Here is an 18,386-nt window from a genome sequence, read left to right as displayed (position 1 = left end):
TATCTTTGCAAATAAACAAATAACATTTTTTTCTATAAAGACAAGTCAAAATACCTGCTGTGACAAACAGTGGGGAAAAGAAATGCAGACACACTGTAGTGTTAAAATGGACCACTTTACTCTTGCACAAGACATCCATAGAGCGCATTTTCAATATAAAAATAAAATCGCCTGCTTTGGAGCACATTTAAACGCAACTGTGCCTCTTGTTAAGAACCCAAACCAATGCACACAATTTAGAGATGGATCTCAAGTGTTCATTACTTCAGCAGAACACACATTCATTAAGCTTAACTTTTGGTTCATGTGTTAGTTTCCTTTAGCAGAAAACACGACAAACGCTGGTCACAGTAAAACATGAAAGTGGCAGCGCAGAAGTTGGTGGATACAATGAGACAGAAAAAAAAAAGTCCAGGACAGGCAGGAACCATGCATAGCCGTGTGTGTGGGGGGAAAAAAAATCCTGCAGAAACCTGTTAAACCAGCCACAGAAAAGGACTACAAACCGTGCAGAGCTGTGAGAAATAAAGAGGGGCTGGTTAAGGAAGTGCTTCTGTCTGAAGCACACGGGAACACTCCAACACTTCCTTCCATCCAAAATTAGCTTCTTTTAAATATTTTATGAATACTCTCGCACATAAATAGCATCATTATTGCTCATTAGAAAAAAAACAAAAAAAACAAGACTCAAGTAACACTCACACACACGCCTGCATTTAAATCTACAGAGTGGCACTTGAGCGGCCTTAGCAAAGCAAACGCGATGGCAAAAAGATGCTAGCAACTCAACTCACTTTGAAAATAAGCGCTTCAAAGCTTTGTCATCGTTAAAATTACTCTAAGTAAGAAAAGTAACTCCTCAGAAACAGAGGAGGAGGTCAAATTATTTCAAGGGAACTAATTCATTAAATTAAACATACTTGGGAGACAACGGGTTCAAATATAACACAGTCAAATTACTCGTGTAGTGAATATTTACAGTTTAAGATAATCAGTACTGATTAGCTTCATTCCTTTGAAATCTGTCACTTAATTATCTGCGCCGTTTGTCTGGGATGTCCGACTGTGATCAGCGGCGACTTCGCTGCCAGGGTCGTCTATGTCCTGATCCTGAAAAGGAAAAAGCAGGAAAGTGAATATGAGCTCATTTCCTCCATTGAGGTAAACATTTTAACCCTTGTGTTGTCCTTGGGTCATTTAAAAATCAAAAATGTGTTTTTTTATTCATCAAATGGTCTGAAAATAACAGAAGTTATTCATTACTTTGCTATGCATGATTGGAATAAGTTTTAAGTAATTTGATTTATTTATGGGGTTTTTATCGGATTTTATAACACCTGTGGTCCTCGTGGACAAAAATGACCCCAAAGTACAAAGTGTTGCAAGGGGCCATATTTTCACACCATACTGCTTTCAAACATCTTGGATCTTGGATCACTGATGTGTGGGGTCAAGCAATGGTCATAACAACCACAACAACAACAGCAGGCAGCACAATTAGGAGACAAGTGCTCTATATTCAATTAAATTGTATTTATACAGCGGAAAATCACAACAACAGTCGCATCAAGGTGCTTCATATTGTAAGGTAGACCCTACAATAATACATACACAGAAAGTATGCTCACAAGCCTCCACTGCACTGGAGGCTTGTGAGCATACTTTTTTTTTACCATGTTGTGCAAAGCAATGACCAGTAGAACAAAGCATATATTGTCCTCTAGTATAATGAGGAGGAAGAATCAATGTTCAGGAAGATCCAGGGTTAGAAGATAAAGAAAATATTGTCAATATTTAGATCACATGCCACCCTTTCTCTAAAAAAAGGACATCACCCACCAGCAGAAGTGGAAGAAGGCTATGAAGTGAAGGAAAGTGATGAAGAATCTGAACTATGTTCAAGTAGGTTCTCAGGCATCCAGGACATGGTAGTCTGAGGAGCTTGGAAAGAAAGTGACTGAGTTTCTTGAAGTTTCAGAATGTGAAACTGAAATAGAAGATGTGTCAGAGGACTACACATCTTCCATTTCAATTATGATGAAGACAAAGAATCAAGCAAGAAAGAGGAGTCAGCTGAGACAGAGGAATATTTGCAGTAATGTGAGCAAACACTGATCTGGTCTTCTATCCTTCCCAGTGACAGACGAGCGTCACAGAGAAAGACAATCTATCACGGTCCAAGCACATATGCCAGGTCCCATACTCCTTCAGTTGCTTTTCTACTCGAGTACTGAAAGCGTTATACACAGTGTATTCTGCTTGTATTATGCTTTTTAACGTTCACATGCCAATGGATGCATCAGAGACCAAGTTGGGGTTCAGTAACTTGTCCAAGGACACCTTGGTAAGAACTCCAGACTAGAGCACACAGAGACTGAACCAACAACCATCCAATTAGCAGATGACCTGCTCTGCAGCCAACGCAATGACAAACAAGGAGGGACAACGAGAGAGGAAGAAAAATGGATCGAATGCAGCTGTAGGCACATGTGGGTGTGTTGATTCTTACTGCCGTGCATCCAGTAGAGTCGCTACGGCCAGTTTATGACATCCTGAGTCTGGTAGAGAAGTTTTAAAGGTGACACAAGATTAATCATAGAAGCACAAAAGTGATATCATTTCATGATAAAGACACAATAGATGATCGTCGTTCACGACACAAATGTGCTCCCATTAGGTGTATGGAACAAGTGGATGTTTCTCCTGCTGTTGATGTAAGATCCTGGTACTGATATGACTGTATGAGCACCAAGTCCCCTTCAGAGGACTCTGTCCATTCCAACAGAACATCCCAAGTAAACCGGGGAACTATGAGATAAAAACATGGGCAGTATGTGATGCAGGTCCAGCTGTACATGGAACATGCTAGTGTATGATGGCAAACCGTCTGGCCTGCAGTCAGGGCACGCAAGTTGTCCCTAACATTGCAGAAGGTTTCCAAAAGAAAACAATCACCTATAACAACTTGTTTACTCTTTATGACCCTTGGCCTGCAACTGCAGAAAAGAAAGCTGTCCATGATGGGACCAGTACAGAGGAATAAACCTGAGCTTCCTCCTGCACTTGTGTCAAATATGGACACACCTTTGTTCTCATGAAAGTTTGCCTTCACTCAGACCCATGCCCTGGTGTTCCTACCATGCCAAAACATAGAAAAATGTCAGGCAATGAGTTGGAATAAAGTTGAATAAAACCTTGAAACACAGAGATGGATGATATTTTATACTTATTGCTTTATAAACAGTCAAAGTAAACAGGGTCATTTTTGAGCCCAGAGGACAACAGATGTGATTATGTGCTGCCAGTAAAAAACTTGAAGTAGTTTAAAAACAGCTTTCTAAATTAACTTTGACATAAACCCGTCTGTGATAATCTGTTAAAGCAACCGACTCCGGTTGTGAAACGATAATCACAATAACTGATCATTTAATTAATTTTTTTACCCGAAAACAAAGAAACATTTCGTATAAATGAGGTTTTATCAGACATAAATTTGAAATGGAATAAAGAAATAGTGTCAAAATGTTTTCAATTAAGTTTTAAATAAAAGTGGGGGAAAATCCACTTCATATTAATTAAGTATCAATCAAACCAGATGGGGACATTTTTGACCCCTGAGGACCACAGGTGTGATTACGTGCTGCCATTTAAAAATTTTAAGTGGTTCAAAAAAAAAAAAAAAAAACTTTCTTACTAAAGTTCAACATAAAGCACTCTGTAGTTAGTCAGATAGTCAAAATTATCTAAACATTTAAATAGTTTATTGTCTTGTTTTATTTTCGCTCAAAAACAGAGTGTACTTTATGTAAACAAGGTCTGGTGGCCCTAAAATGTAGGGTCAATTTTGTGTTAGTGTTGGTCTTAAGTAAAACTAAGATGCAACACTGAACAGATTGACAATTTATACTTTATACTTTAAAAAAAAAAAACACTCAAATTAAGTGGGGACATTTTTGACCCCTGAGGACCACAGGTGTATGGAAATCAGGAGGACATTATGATTAAACGTGCTGCACCTTCTTCAGCACTTCCAGCACTCCTTTCACAGTGGACATCAGTGAGTTTGCTGATTTGCTCAGGAGCTCGCGGTAGACTTTCTTCTCTTCCTCCACGGTCTTCAGAGTCTGCTCGGTTTGGCTCAGAGTGCTTTTCACCTCCTCCAGCTCCCTCGACAAAGATTTGTTGGCTTGATCCAGCTGAGCTTTAACCTTTGCGTCTTCGTCTGCGATAAAGAATCAACACCAAGTCAGGATCACAGAGACAGCAGGACAGTGGGCAAACGCTGGTCACAGTAAAACATGAAATCGGAACTGGAAACGGCAGCGTATCCCACTGAAGTCTGTAAAAACTAGCCACTTTATTAGGTACACCTGTCCAACTGCTCATTAACACAAATATCTAATCAGCCAGTTACATGTTAGCAACAAGGTCAAGATGACCTGCAGAAGTATTTCAGAAAGTGCTGATCTACTGGGATTGTCACACACCAAAACAACTCCTTACAACCAACGAATGTAACCTAACATTAGCAAGGTGTACCTAATAAAACGTCCAATCATCGTAACTATACACTACATTTAACTGCCTCTCAAGTTAGTCCACCATCTTGGTGACAAAGGTCTGTGCTGTCAGTTTGTGATTAACAAACGATTGTTATACAATATGTGCACAGCTGGTCAGTAACCTCTCTTTAATGTTTTATGAATGCCTGTGTTTTAGTATTTCTTCCGTGTCAGTGTAATCATGAGCAACCAATGTGGCGGTATCCTCGCAACAGCAAAGAAACAGCTCAGTCGTGGACATTGTGGACTGGCAGTAAACATCAGCGTCTATAAATGCCAACATTAAACATTCACAAACATGTGGTAAGGGCAAAATATGGGGTAAGGGCAGTAGGAAGACTCCTCTCCTGTAGATTAATAATATGTTACATATGCTCTAACTTGTTTACACTCCTGCACATATACTGTAGTGAAGCCATGTAAATCTGTCTGTTCTCTGCTGGGATAATAAGGTTCAGTCCTACACTGCCTGCCTTTTCTTTGAAGACTGCGTTTGTGTTTATGTTACAGTCAAACTTTTAAATAATTTCCACAGTTTCCATTTTGAATTTACAATAAACTCAGTTTTGCAGACTCCTCTTTGCCATCCAACATACAATGTGCCAGTTCACGTTTCACCAGACATCACAGAAGGAGGGTCCGGAGAATGAAGTGAGACTGAGCTTCTCTGTAGCAACGCTCAAATTGAGCCAGATCATTGTCCCGAGGGACTACTGACACAGAGTGTAGCTTGCAGTTTAGGACATATAATGCAATCCAAAACGTACCCATTTTAGCATCCTGCAACATAAGCTTCTGCTCTATTTCCTCTCTCGCCTTCTCACTCTTCTCTAGCTTCTGCATCATGCTGCCGATGTCAACCATAGCTCCGTTATACACGATCAGGTTACCAGACTCGCTGGCCTCTGACTGAGCACGAGTTTTAGAAGCAGGAAGCAGTCCTCGGTTACCTTAAGGAAGGAAATGTGATACAAATAAAGTCATTTGGCATCTGTCGCTTCATCCTGCTTAAATGAAATTTATGGACACACAAATTAAAGGACACACTAATAGAAATATCTTCAGGCTTACCTGTGAGATTTTCAATCTGGGCTTCATTGAAAGAAGGAATGGGTTCATCTTTTCCCCTGTCTGTCAGTTTTCGGTAGTAACACGATTCTCTGACAACAGGTTTGTTCAAAAGCTTCTTTATCTGAAAACAGAAATCAACAAGACAGATTTACTGAGCTGTAAGGCTGACGGTACGTGTCTTAAAGCAAAGTGAAAAGGAAGGTCTGACAGGGTAAGAATCACAGAACCAGAAAGACCATGTGCTTGTGTTTTCACCTGAGCACGAGAGAGATGCAGTCCCAGTGTGTACAAGATCTCCTCCAGGTCTCTCTCAAGTAAATAGCCACAGTGGCTCTGATCGAAGTAGACAAACGCCATCAGCAGCTCCCTGTTGTGCGTGATCATCTGTTTCCTTTCCTAGTGTAACAACAACCACGTTCATTAAAAAACAACTTTCTGAACAACATCTACACCTCACCAATGTGTCTATAACAACATACAGCCAACCTTATCTTTGGAGGACCTCTCTTTCGATGATTTTCGGTCATCTTTGCGGTCTTTTCTGTCTCTGTCAGTGGAGTCGTCATCATCTTTGTCTAATAAACAATCAGAAATATTATTTCTTAAAACCATTTTGTGTCTTTGTGAAAAGAAAATATCCCAAGTAGTACACAGTTCCAAATCATTCATTTAATAAAGAAGAGTATAGTACCATCATCCTCATCATCATCTGCATCTTCGGCCTCCATGGGATCATATTCTTCAGCATTGGCTGTGCTGCCATCGTCTTCATTCTCCTCTTCATCTCGAGACTCCTCTTTTTTCACTGTCTTTTCTTCAGACTAATTAAAAAAAAAAAAAATGACACAATGACATAAAAACCTCACATTTATCGAACAGTAAAAACCTGAAAGGCTGCAGAAACCTTTTTCTTCTCTTCCTCATCTTCTTTGGTCTTCTTTGCTGTCGGTTCTTCGTTCTCTTCTTCTTTCTCCTTCTTCATTTCACGCTTTTCAGCCTCTTTCTTTTCAGCCTCTTTTTTGGCTTTCTTCTCCTTCTTCTCGTCCTTGGTAGGAAGCGCAGCGAGGGCTTTATATATGCGGTAACCAAAATCTCTCTGCAGCATCTCATTAAAAAGCTCAGCAAACAGAGAAACCTGTACAGAAAGAAGACAGTATATTAAAAAGCCTGTAAAGAAAGCAAACACACACACATCACACGTGTGTGTTTGCAGGACTTTGTAACAAACCCCAGAGCATTAATTCTCACCTCAAATGAGTGCTCCTTGTTGTCTTCTAGTCTGTAGTCCAGTAACACACTCAGGGACATGACACTGCAGTCAAATTTGCCGTTCTTGGCTGCCCAGTTTGGGTGTACAAGGATGGTAGGCTCATCAGGAAGGATGTAGCGCCTTTCTCTCCGCTGGCGCTCAAGCTCCTCCTGCCTCTTCTTTTCCTCCTCCTGACAGACAAAAGTATCCATCAGGTGGAATTTAAAATTAACCTTAATTACTGAAAAGATTTTGTTATATATAAAAGGCTTAAAAAAAAAAAATGTATCTGTACCTCTCTGTCATCCTCAGTGCGTGCTGGCTCCTCTTCCTCCACATCCTTGGTCTCTACTTTCTCGGGCTCCTTGGACTCCTCTACCTGCTCCTCCACCTTTAGCTGTTTGGTGAGGCGAGCAATCAGCTGTGACTTTAACCCCTTAGAGCTTAGAGAGCGACAATCGAGCTCCCTGCGCAGGTCATTTACCTACAAGTGGAGAAAACAGACATGAAAAAGGCAAGTTGAACATTTCTCGTCCTGGTCTCTACTCATACCTGCACCAGCTTTACACACCTTCATTGATTTCGGGTCAAGTTTAGCCCAGTGAGTGGGAATACTAACATCCTTCGAATCATCGTCATCCTTCTCCTCTTCCTCCTTGACAGGAAATCATTAAGATAGAGACAGGCAGAGGGAGAGAAAGAGGTGGGATAACAAACAGTCAGCATAGCACTCATGGTCCTAGTGAGCTTTAAAGTTGATCCGTGCAAGAAGCAAGGCCTCATTTGTCTTTCATTCTCTTGTCCTAGTGAGCTCTCGACTGTGTTTAAGTCCACTGCTACTGAAGCGTACACAGGGAAGCTCTCTAGCTCTTATAAAAAAATAAATAAAATTAAATAAATAATAATAAAAAAAAAAAACAACAGAAATGCTCCCCCCCAGCTGCCAATCAATCAATCTGTGGAACACAAAAAAGGTAAAAATCAATGAGAGGTGTGTCCAAAAGGTGTGTAGGTACATCAGGTGAATGAAGCTGGCCTCCAAACGGAGTGAGGATAGGCTGGCCCTACCATGCTCTATGACTGGGGTATTGCCATTTATGGGTTTTATACACCTACGTCAGATAGGAGCCATGTGTCCTTTTGTCCAACCAACTGCCCTGGAAAAACCAAATTCTACATATAGTCCAAATGAAAGTGTAGAATCCAACAACAAGAACAGACAAGAAGCAGGACTTGGGGGAGGTTCTCTTTTCGAAGTCAGACGATATCAAATTGATGTGAAAAATCATATAGAAATACACATTTCTCTACAACAAACACATTATGTGAGCGCAACTGACTCCACAGATTCCAGTAGGTTTGTAAATGATGGGTCCCAGTGTTAAAAATTGATCACTGGTTCAAATTTAAACTCATTCTCAATCAATCTGCAAGCAGATGCCTTTTTATAATAATGCAAAACAAATGCCAACATTAACATAAAATACTGAACAAGATTAGCACCCAATTTTGTGGTGTTTAAGCAACTGGAAGCTGTTTTACCATTTGCGACCGGGGCCTACACACAACCTAGTCTCACTGCTTCCACTGTGTGTGTCTGCTGGATGTGAGGGAAGGTGGGAGTGCTGATGGAGGAATGGAGGAGTTGGAGCAGAGGAAAAGGGGACAGGTGGAGGAATAAACAGAAGAAGCCTAGGTGAGGTTTGGTGGAGCCGTAATATGCCTGGGTTCGTATCTGTGTGCGTGCAAGGTGAGGTGTGCTTTGTATTTTGTGTGTGTGTATCTGGGTTTTTTTGTTTTTTGTTTGTTTTTTTGTAAGTCCTGTGCCTTCCTGTGAGAAGCGGAAATGAGAAGAGAGGGATTAGCGGTTCAGTGCCTGTTCTCCATCTGCCTCCTTTCGCTCGGCCGACAGCTTCTCAGCCAGCTGCTCCCGGAGTCGCCGTGACAGCACCTCCCACTCTGAGCGGGTAGGAAGACAATGCCAAACATCCGGAAGAAACAAAACCACTGTCTCCACATGAGCAGGGACTGTCCGCCCCTTGTGTGTCTCCTCTGGCCGATGATAGCGAATCTCTGCAAAACGATACCTGTCGCAAAGGAAGAAGGTGCATTGGAAAGAAACATTCTGGTCAGGGCACAGTATAAAAGGCAAGCCTTGCTATTGGGCGAGCCTTCTACAGCTACTCCCTCCCATCAGGTCACTCAATGATCGTACAGGTCATTACAGTGACCCTTCTCCCACACAACACACAGCATAGACAAATGGACCCAGTCTGCAGCTCTCCGACTGTTGGCACAGGTTATGGCAGCCATTTTGAAAAAGTTGACAGACAATCACAGGAAAATAAAATATTTAAAAAAAATTAATAATCACACCCCCAAAATTCATCCCCATTATAGCTTCAGCCAATTATGGATGAGTACTCTGCATTTGCCCTAGGATGCACTTGACGTACTACATTAGGGTTGTGTGAAGAGAGACAGAATCAACAGGACAGTGAAAACCAGTTAAATATGTAAGATATTTAACAGAGAGAATAGAAAAAGAAAAGAAAAGAAAAACAAAAAGTAATGGCAGTGTCTTCTGGTCCAGGCTACTGCTTCCAGCCACCAAGTCCATGCGTTTGGTTTTTCATCACAATGAAATGTGTGTATATGAATAAGAGTGTGTGACAGAAAGAGAGAGCCAAGACTACAACAGACAAAAGGCCAAAAAAAACCAACATTACACAACACAAAAAATTATAATAGTAAATAATAGATTGCAAATTAACAGCACAATAATCATTAATATAACAAAAATTAAAACAAAACAGAACACCACACTCTACATGTCCAGGAAAGATTTAGTATCGAGGTAGCATAAAGATGCAGTACACAACCAGTGAGAACAATAAATACTGATGAGAGTAGCGGAGCTTACCACTGAGTGCACAGACTAAGGTCTATGCCTGTGAGGGCCTTGCAACAGCGTATCGCTGTCTTAATAAGGACTGATGGATCCTTTTCTGGGTCCGCTCCATCCAGAGATGGAGACCAGTGACCACCAATGGCCATGGCCTCATCTTTACCTCTCATGCCCACCAAAAACTGAAGGAGAAAAAGACAGGTGCAAGGAGAGCCACAGAGTACAGGTTAGATGGAAATGGGAATATGGGAAACAAAGGTGTGGAGAGTGAAAAGAGCAAAGAGAGACAAAAACAGAAAAGCATCAGCAGTATGTCCAAATAATCACACGTCTAATAAATTTGTGCAATATTCTCATTTTCTGACCTTTCCTCTTGCAGACACAGAGGATGCTTCAAACATAACACAGAAATGTAAATGCCAGAATGAATTCCCCCTGCAGGTCGCCCCCTTTCACCCACACACACATCTCTGCAAATCTCCAGACATAAGAAGATGCAACCTCCGTTTTACAGCATCATGGCCTGAAGTTGTCATTCATACAGTGAGTGATATTCAGGTTAGCACTGGTCTATTAATCTTTTAATATTACTGGCCCACAATAGCAACTATGTTATCAGATGCAAACCCAACAAGCTGTCAGTGTAACTGTTCTCCAGAGATGGCGGCTAATGTGCGTGACTGTAGTTCCACAAGCTTTGTAGGAATTCTGATGCTGATGATCCGCCCTCCAAAAAATGTAGCTAATTTTCCCACTGAAGCAGCCTGTTGGTTCTTGGTGGCACACTGAAAACCATCAAGGCAGACTTGGAGCAAGAAAAGAAACTTACTGTCAACTCTATTTGTCACTGTAAAGTGAACTCTGACAATAAAAATCTATCTCTGATCTTACTGTTGTTTGTACTATACAGCATTAGAAATAGCTTTCAGGGAAAGGTGAAACAAATAACACACCACAGGTAAATTAACACAAGGGAGCTGACATCAGTTTATAGTTTTCCACACTGAGTATTCAGCAATGGAATAGGATTACTACATCATCGTCAGCTCCTGTGCATTCTAAAGGGTTTGACATACCTTAATCAGTCTAGCAGGATGCTGGAAGGAGTCTCTGACTTCCTGTGGGTCCTCTGCCAGAGCACAGGACTTATGATAGAGCTCCTCTATACTGGGGTTAGCCAGCAGCATCACCTGAAAAATGGAAGAGGCCACATTAAAGTTATAATCCTTACTATACTATTTAAGTCAAATGCCATGTTTTACACAATTTATGGTCTGCATTCCCTTTGTATAAAATGTCAGAGTTCAGTCAGTAATTATGCCTCTTCATCACCGCTTTGTCTCACTAATGCGTTCCTATGAAAATACACGTCTTCATTCGGAGGCTCTTATGATGGCAGCTGTTACTATTCACACTCTTTACACTGTGTCAAAGATACTACAAATACAAACATAACATTTCCTACTATAGAGGGTTAACAGTCACAGTCAAGGATTAGTTGAAAAGCTGTGGGTGATGGCTTGCACACCTCTAGCTGCCATTTAGCATTACCAGCTTTAACAGAATGAATGGTATATGAAGCCTTTTTGGCTGTAGGGTATGTACCTCTGTAAGCACCTAAAGATGACATATGCACAGCTCAAACATGACAACTATATACAAGCCTATCATTTTCTGATTTACTTTCACTTTAATGCTGCAGTGCTATGATATACACACTGCAGTTAAAGCTGATTAGTGTTAAGTTTATTATTTGAAAGAGCTGTGTGAAAAGTTTTTTTACATTACTTATATTGTTGCAACTTATTTAGCACTGGCAGTCGTACCTTAGCACTGTAGGTATGGTTGGCGTCAGGAGGGTCCAGCACAGCCGTGTTCTTGACTAGAGGATCCACCTCTTTGTGCAAAATGTGGAAGTTACAAGCGTTGCTAAACTGGAAGGGTCGCGTAAAAGGGAAGGCATCCACCCAGGTGAAGACAGCATCAAAGAAGTCACTGGGAATGTAGAGGCTCTGGTAGCGCCTCCTCAGCTCCATCATGTCACAGCTGGAGCTGCAGAACACAAGGAGGCTTTCAGATTTCAAACTGGGGCGCCACATCCTGCTGTACAGTATTATGCTAACATGTGGCATATCTAGGATGATGTGTTTTTAACAAAGGAAACAATATACATACCCATCTAAGCTGAACTTGGAAAACTGGACAGTGTAGCGAGGTACAACTCTGCGAGGCCGTCTTGGGGAGCGGTCACGTCGCGGTGAACGGTCTCTGGAACGTTTGCGTGTGGGTGACCGTTCTCTTGATCGCCTGCGCTCACGGTCTCTGTCTCTGTTAAAGAATCAATTTTTTAAAAACTTAATGACTCATTACTTCTAATGAACAGGAGGATGAAATGGATGTGGAATAGGTGTATGATGTAGTAATTATATGGTAACTGCCATCTCACCTGCGTTCTTCTTTAGTCCTGAGGATGAGCTCAGGGCCTCGATCGCTGCGAGTGGGGAAACGAGGCGGAGGCTCAATTCTTCGGACAGGCTGCGGCTGTGCCATCATTCTCACTGGGGGCTGGAGGAGACCCCCGGGAAACACTTCTAGCAATGACGAGAATGCAAACCACTTCCTTACTACACATACTATTCTGTGTTCAAAGGTGGTACCAAAACAGCAGCACAAATAACACTCATCATTACTAGTTGTTCAGACTGCTTTACAAGGAAACGCTAGATAAATGCCACTGACAAGTACTGTACCTTTGGGCGGAGGCTGTGGCAGCAGAGGCTGAGGAGGGTTTTGGAGAAGAGGGGCAAGAGAAGCAGCAGACAGCTGTGCCTGCAGAAGAGACGGAGGGGGAGCCTGGGCTGGAACACTGAATGTGGTTGGGGGAGGTAGTGACTGCAGCATGGTGGGGGCTGCCTTCATCATGCTCGAAGCTTGAGGCTGGTTCTACATAAAAAGTAACAAAGAAAAAGGAGGTTAAAAAATCTTTAAATGCAGACATGAAACGATCAATAACATGCCAGCTGTGCAACAAATAAAATCTTGGTCAGCAGCTGCTTGGAAGAAAGACACTGGAAGAAGGTCTGAATATGTTTAAATCAAAGACTTGTAGAAATCTCAACAGGGGTTTCCTTAAAGGTTGTCCTAATCAAAGGAAAGCTGACGTGCAGCTTTGATCTCAAAGTTATTTCAGTTAACCTGCCAAAAGTAATACAGCAGGTTCTGACTTGTTAAAAGGAAAAACCTTTTGATAAGAAAGATATTATGAGGCCCTGTTTACTGTCAGTTTAAGAGACATCTCTGATGTACAGCTTTATACTGTCAGAAAATCATGATGCTTTCTCACGTTAAAAGACAATGATTAGTATAATAATATTTGTCATCAAGAAGCGTATTTGTAAAGACATTTAATATACTTAGTGAGCAGCCAGGTTTGGCATTCTGCTCACCACTTTCAAAGTAAAAAAAAAAAAACAAAAATGAAAAAACAAGCCGAGAGAAGGAACACAAAAAGTCTGTGATTCACATCTAATGGGTTACATTTTGTCTGTTGTCCGCAGTGGTGTGCATGTCCGAGTAGCGCAGCTGCATCCCTGGCTCATTGTAAAGGCTGCCGAGCTGTGGGGAAGCTTGAGGTAAAGGCTGAGGCTGCTGCTGATGCTAGGAGGGATGGAAAACACAACAGTTAAAAAAAAAAAGAAAGAGCAGGACTAAGAATTTTTTTTGAAAAGGAAAAATAAAATAAATAAACACTCATAGCAAGACTCTAGAAAGTCTGAGCACATTTGTTGTAATTGGAAGTAACCCCACCAGTTTCAGATGATGAGAACGTGTTTGCTGTGCATTAAGCGCTAAATTGCATTTAAACACTTTGCAACAGTGGGAGTTTATTCAAACATGAAAAAGTGATATGATTTTTATTACAGTAAATAAGGACTTAAACACTAAAACCAGTAAAAGGTTTGCGTGCTTAACTTTATAATGAACTCCATGAAAACACTGGTGCTGATATAATTGTGATTATAATATGAAAAAAAGTAAAGTTCCTAATTCGCAGAATCAGGGACTGTACAAATACCTCTACATTTGAAATATAATGCGTTTGTGAAACTCCTTAAATTAAAGCTGAAAGTATGCATTTCAATACAATACAAAGCCACAAACTGTAATGCTGTGCTCCAAAATCCAACCTTTGAACATTCTCACCGACTGATTTGCTAGTTGAGGTAAAGTCTGGATGCGCTGGGCGTTCCACTTGAACGGCATATTCGGGTTGTACACAGCTTCCACTAGGACCCTGTCACCCACCTGGGGAGTCTTCCCCTTCACAGCACTATGAAATACAAATATATACAAAACACATAAGAAAATCTGTTTGTAATGCTGCATCATTTTCAGATTCACAGAAGCAAACTTGTAGCTCTTTAAGTTATGGATGATAAATAAGGTCCTATGCAGGCTAACAATGGTGCAAGAAAAGGGATTGTATGTGCAATTTATACACTAAAAAACTTCTAGTGAAAGTGTTAATTTTATTAAACCACCAAGTAACAGAATCTGAGCGATGTTAGGACCACCCTTTTTCACCTTAACTGAAAGAAGACATCTTCATCTACAAAGCCAAACGTGTCATGCAGCTTATTGACGACACCAGTGAAGACTCGCTGCTTCTGAGGCTGCGTCTGCTGTTGGTGGCTTGAACGTGGTGTGGGATAAGACACAGTAATTTGGGCTGTCTGCTGTGGGTTAGACAGGCTCAGGCTCGTGGGCAGGGCGACAGGGGGCTGAGGGTCAGGAAAAGAAAGAAGAATCAAAACACTAAAATTACATTTTAGTGGTATATCTAAAAAATACCAAGGGAGATCGCTTGATAGCTAACTTTTCTATTTCTATATGCATTAAACACAAAGCTTCAAGAAAAAGAACCTTAAAAATAATAATAAATAATAAGGAAACATGCTTTGATATGGTCATCTGGAAAAAAATTCAACCTAAATGATAGTTTGATTATTCAAATGCTCTGTGCAAACGTCCACAAAAAAACTGTAGTACTTGAAAAAGTGTGACAGTATGAGAGCAGACAGGGTGTAGCTGCTGCACCTCGTCTGGAGCAGCTGCCCTTGTCTGTGTCCACAACCGAGCATAATTGCCAGCTAACATGTAAACAGATAGGGCAGATAGACACCGAGATCTGTCCTATGTAGCAGCTTGAGTTTGTCTGAGTATGTTTTTGTAAACACATTACCTGAGAAATGAGTGCCTGCTGAGGCTGTGGAAGCTGAATTAAGAAGAGAAAAAAAAGTGAACTTTTTGTTGAAATTAAACAACAGATTTACACCCAAAGCAAAGACACATCTTGTGCTGTCATAATGCACCCAACAGCTGTTTGCTCACTAACAGATTCTTACAACATAAATAATACGATCCATCTAGCGAAAGATGTAAACATGCTGTGCAGCCGTATCAAATTACAATTACCTTATTTACATATTTACATTACATTGTCTTGGGGAAAAAATCGAAAAGTGGCTAAAAAAAAATAGCAGAAATGGATTTTATGTTAATTTTAAAGATTTCAAAGTGATCTTACAAAACTTTAAGATTTAGCAAACTTATGGTCAGTTTCCAAACGACCGTTCAGTCTACTGTAACACATCATACGGTGATGCTATATAAAACAATCAGAGAAATCTAAATTTAAAGCACAATGTCAATAAGATTCTAAACTGAAAAGGATATTTTCCAATGTAAGGAAATAAGGTGTGACACAAATAAAAGTAAAGGCCGGCAAGATACCTGATGAGGTACATTGTACAGCTGCTGCTGGGGGGGTTGTTGGGGAGGTTGCTGCTGTTGTTGCTGCTGTTGCTGTTGTTGCTGCTGTTGTTGTTGTTGATACTGCTGAAGCGCTGTATTGATTTGAGACTATGGACATTTAAAAAAAACAAAAGGGGGGCAGTAGCAAAGAGCGTCAAATGTGACCAGGGAAAAGACACACACATGTCTTACTGTGCTTAGCATTACTCTTTTGTGACTGACCTGCTGTAATGCTGCTGCAGCGGCTGCTGCAGCTTGCTGTTGCAAAGCAGCAGTTTGCTGAGAAAGCTGATAGTTTGCAGCAGACTGGTTGCTGAGAGAGGCTGCAGCCAAGGCTGACTGCTGAGAGTAAACAGCAGGAGATGCTCCCAGAAGAGACGGCTGCTGCACTCCAAGAGCTGTGGGGGTGTGGGGTATAATGTGAAACGTGAGTGTAATTGCACCGCTGGGTAAAGTGCTAATGACATTTGATCTGATTTTGCTATACTCACAGTGCAGGCTGTTGAGGTCCAGAGACTGTCCTGTGTGGCCTGGCTGGGACACTGCTGTGGCAGCAAACTGAGTCGCCCACGGCGGATTTTTCTGTCCCCCGAACTGGGCCATGACTCATTCAGATTAAGGGCAGCCTTTCTTCTCCAGGCCAATGCTATCACTATAAACATAAACCAAAAATCAGGAGTATTAGTAGCAATTTGATCACACGGTCATGACTCTAGAGGCAGAACTTGAACTTGCTTGAATGCCAGCAGCTACTCTTTAAGTGCCTATTGGAGTACCAGCTTGTGTTTTTGTGTGACACACTGCATGTGCACGAGTAGATGTTACTTGTGGTGGATGTATAACAGTCAAAAACCTGCATGAATTTCAAGCAGGGAGTCTGGCCTGGCTTTAACTTATGTCACCATTTACTTTGCAAAGCATGTTACACATAACAAGGGCAAGGCAAGGGTGCACAGAACAACAAATGAAGACTAAAACCACGTCAGGTGAAGCATTTTAACTCTGATAGGCCAATTTTTCCCTTCTATAAAAAAAAAAACTGACTTCTGTCTACAGAAAAGACATTTATCAGAACCTTACTCACAGCTCATGGTGATGATGTTGACGCTGAGTGCACTTGCCAAAATAATCTTCACATATGTAGTATACTGTTTCTATGATAGTAAGGCAACACGAGGGAATCCAAAAAGAAAACTATACTAATTATTTAATGAGGGGGGAAAGAGTGTTCTCATAGTTATCTCCAGGACTCTTCAGATTAGCATATGCTGACACAGCAACCAAAACGGGCTCAAAGGCTGTCCAGCTAACGTTAGCTACTCACTGAGCGTATGCTAGCGTGAGCAGCTAGGCTACTTAACGTTTCCGTTCGTCTAGTGAGCTAATGTTGTTATTGTTGAAGGTAACAACAAGCTGACTCGAGCTTTTGTAGCTACGTTAATTTTGCTTAGGCAGCACCTTTCAAAAGTCCCCAGTTTGACTGCAAATATATTAAAATGCAGCATAGCTACTGTACGACAGATACGATAGCAACACATATAGAGCTAACACGTAGCATTTTCGCATCGTTAGCTTTGTTGCCAGATTAGCCTCGTGCTAGATTTGTTGTCGAAAGCGAGGCCTGAATTAAGCTCACAGGCTCTTGCAGTGAATAACCAGTCTTTTAAAAGCATAATAATACACAGCGTAATGACGGCAGGCTCTCTCTTGTATGCAATTTAAGAGTGCACGTTACATTTACATTAAATCTTTATAATTATTTAGGTAATAAAGATTTTCATTAAAACACTGTCAACAGTGCTTACCGTTGTCTCCCTGCACCGGTCTATTACGGATAGAGAACGCGCATGCGCAGAATGGAAACCCCATCCGTGCTCCACAGCCAGCAGACGGTAGACAGAGTAGTTCAAATATTTACGTGTAATCGTGTGCATATGGTGGTGATAATTCCAGCACTTCCTTACTTCATGTAGGAATATAAAGAAGAACAATAGTCTGTTACCACTGATCGTAAAGGTTAGGACATGCTTAGGCCAAAATTAAAATGTAACATCTGAGCTAATTAAGATAATCCAGCTATTAGGCTACCTAATTTTTTTTTTTGTTTTGTTTTACAGCCGGTAAAAATGTAGACGTTGTTAAACACAGCAAAAAATATAACGAACTGCTTATACAGGTATCATTATATATTATATTTCACACCATCACACCAACCCTTGCTCTTTTCCTCTAGCCACCCAGCTCCATTTTCACTATTCCTCCTCTGTGAATGTCCAAATCATGTCAGCCTTACTTCTCTACGTTTTTCTCCAAACAGCTGTCTCTGAAACTCTACTCATCTGGTCAATTCCAATGAAAATCTTGGCATCTTCAGGTCTAGCACCTCTAGCTCCATCTCCTACCGCTCTGCTACCATTTTCAAACAAGCTGCATGTCTGACTTAAACAGTATGAAGCTACTTTCAGTGCCTCCCTTATTCACGGAGAGTCACTGAGGCAGGTGATTTGATCTAGCACATTTTTACATTGCTTGTACCCACTAGCATTGATGTAACTTAATATTGACCATTAAGACCACAAATGCACCAATCATTGAAATAGGAAAATCAGCCTTAGTTGCCCATGATTTAGGATGATTCAATCCCTAAAATGCATCTAAAGGATGGAGGAACAAGAAATAATATTGGAAGAGACATACTCAAATGGTATAGCACGAGGGGAGCAGGACTGTTGAAAGAACTTGTCCTTTTTTTATTCCTACATTTTTCAGTTATTTAAGGTGA

The 18,386-nt window shown here is 41.0% G+C and overlaps 1 protein-coding gene and 1 non-coding gene across 3 annotated transcripts; both read right to left on the bottom strand.

The window, feature by feature from the left end:
• Window positions 1–96: 96 nt before the first annotated feature.
• ccar1 (cell division cycle and apoptosis regulator 1) lies at window positions 97–17,513 on the bottom strand. 2 transcript variants are annotated; one of them, XM_084948625.1, is made up of 26 exons: window positions 17,410–17,513; window positions 16,096–16,256; window positions 15,827–16,002; window positions 15,584–15,712; window positions 15,033–15,065; window positions 14,375–14,571; window positions 13,994–14,120; window positions 13,328–13,447; window positions 12,541–12,733; window positions 12,237–12,381; window positions 11,966–12,118; window positions 11,617–11,842; window positions 10,867–10,980; window positions 9,806–9,972; window positions 8,759–8,969; window positions 7,454–7,537; window positions 7,178–7,366; window positions 6,882–7,073; window positions 6,538–6,768; window positions 6,325–6,454; window positions 6,120–6,208; window positions 5,889–6,029; window positions 5,634–5,754; window positions 5,330–5,512; window positions 4,017–4,222; window positions 97–1,110 (listed from the first exon to the last, which is right to left on the bottom strand). In XM_084948625.1, exons 2-26 carry the CDS (start codon window positions 16,205–16,207, stop codon window positions 1,030–1,032), a joined length of 3,750 nt encoding a protein of 1,249 aa, XP_084804751.1. In that variant the 5' UTR covers window positions 16,208–16,256; window positions 17,410–17,513; the 3' UTR covers window positions 97–1,029. The 2 variants fall into 2 exon arrangements, with proteins under 2 accessions (XP_084804751.1, XP_084804752.1); XM_084948626.1 differs by lacking the exon at window positions 17,410–17,513 and adding an exon at window positions 16,689–16,709.
• LOC146374941 (small nucleolar RNA SNORD98) lies at window positions 10,770–10,834 on the bottom strand. The gene has a single exon (XR_014802133.1). It is a non-coding gene; the product is annotated as a small nucleolar RNA SNORD98 (small nucleolar RNA).
• Window positions 17,514–18,386: the final 873 nt, after the last annotated feature.

Source organism: Perissodus microlepis, chromosome 13 (genome assembly GCF_051167445.1).
Source record: "Perissodus microlepis isolate ML-2025 ecotype Zambia chromosome 13, ASM5116744v1, whole genome shotgun sequence".
Classification (NCBI taxonomy): Eukaryota; Metazoa; Chordata; class Actinopteri; order Cichliformes; family Cichlidae; genus Perissodus; species Perissodus microlepis.
This window is presented reverse-complemented; position numbering and strand designations above follow the sequence as displayed.

What these genes read in the sequence shown, in the direction of transcription:
- ccar1 (XM_084948625.1), bottom strand. Translation starts at nt 16,207, where the DNA reads ATGGCCCAGTTCGGGGGACAGAAAAATCCGCCGTGGGCGACTCAGTTT. An exon ending in GATGTCTTCTTTCAGTTAAG is followed by an intron (nt 14,121 to 14,374) that starts GTGAAAAAGGGT and finishes TGTATTTCATAG; the next exon opens with TGCTGTGAAGGGGAAGACTC. An exon ending in AGGACTAAAGAAGAACGCAG is followed by an intron (nt 12,119 to 12,236) that starts GTGAGATGGCAG and finishes ATTCTTTAACAG; the next exon opens with AGACAGAGACCGTGAGCGCA.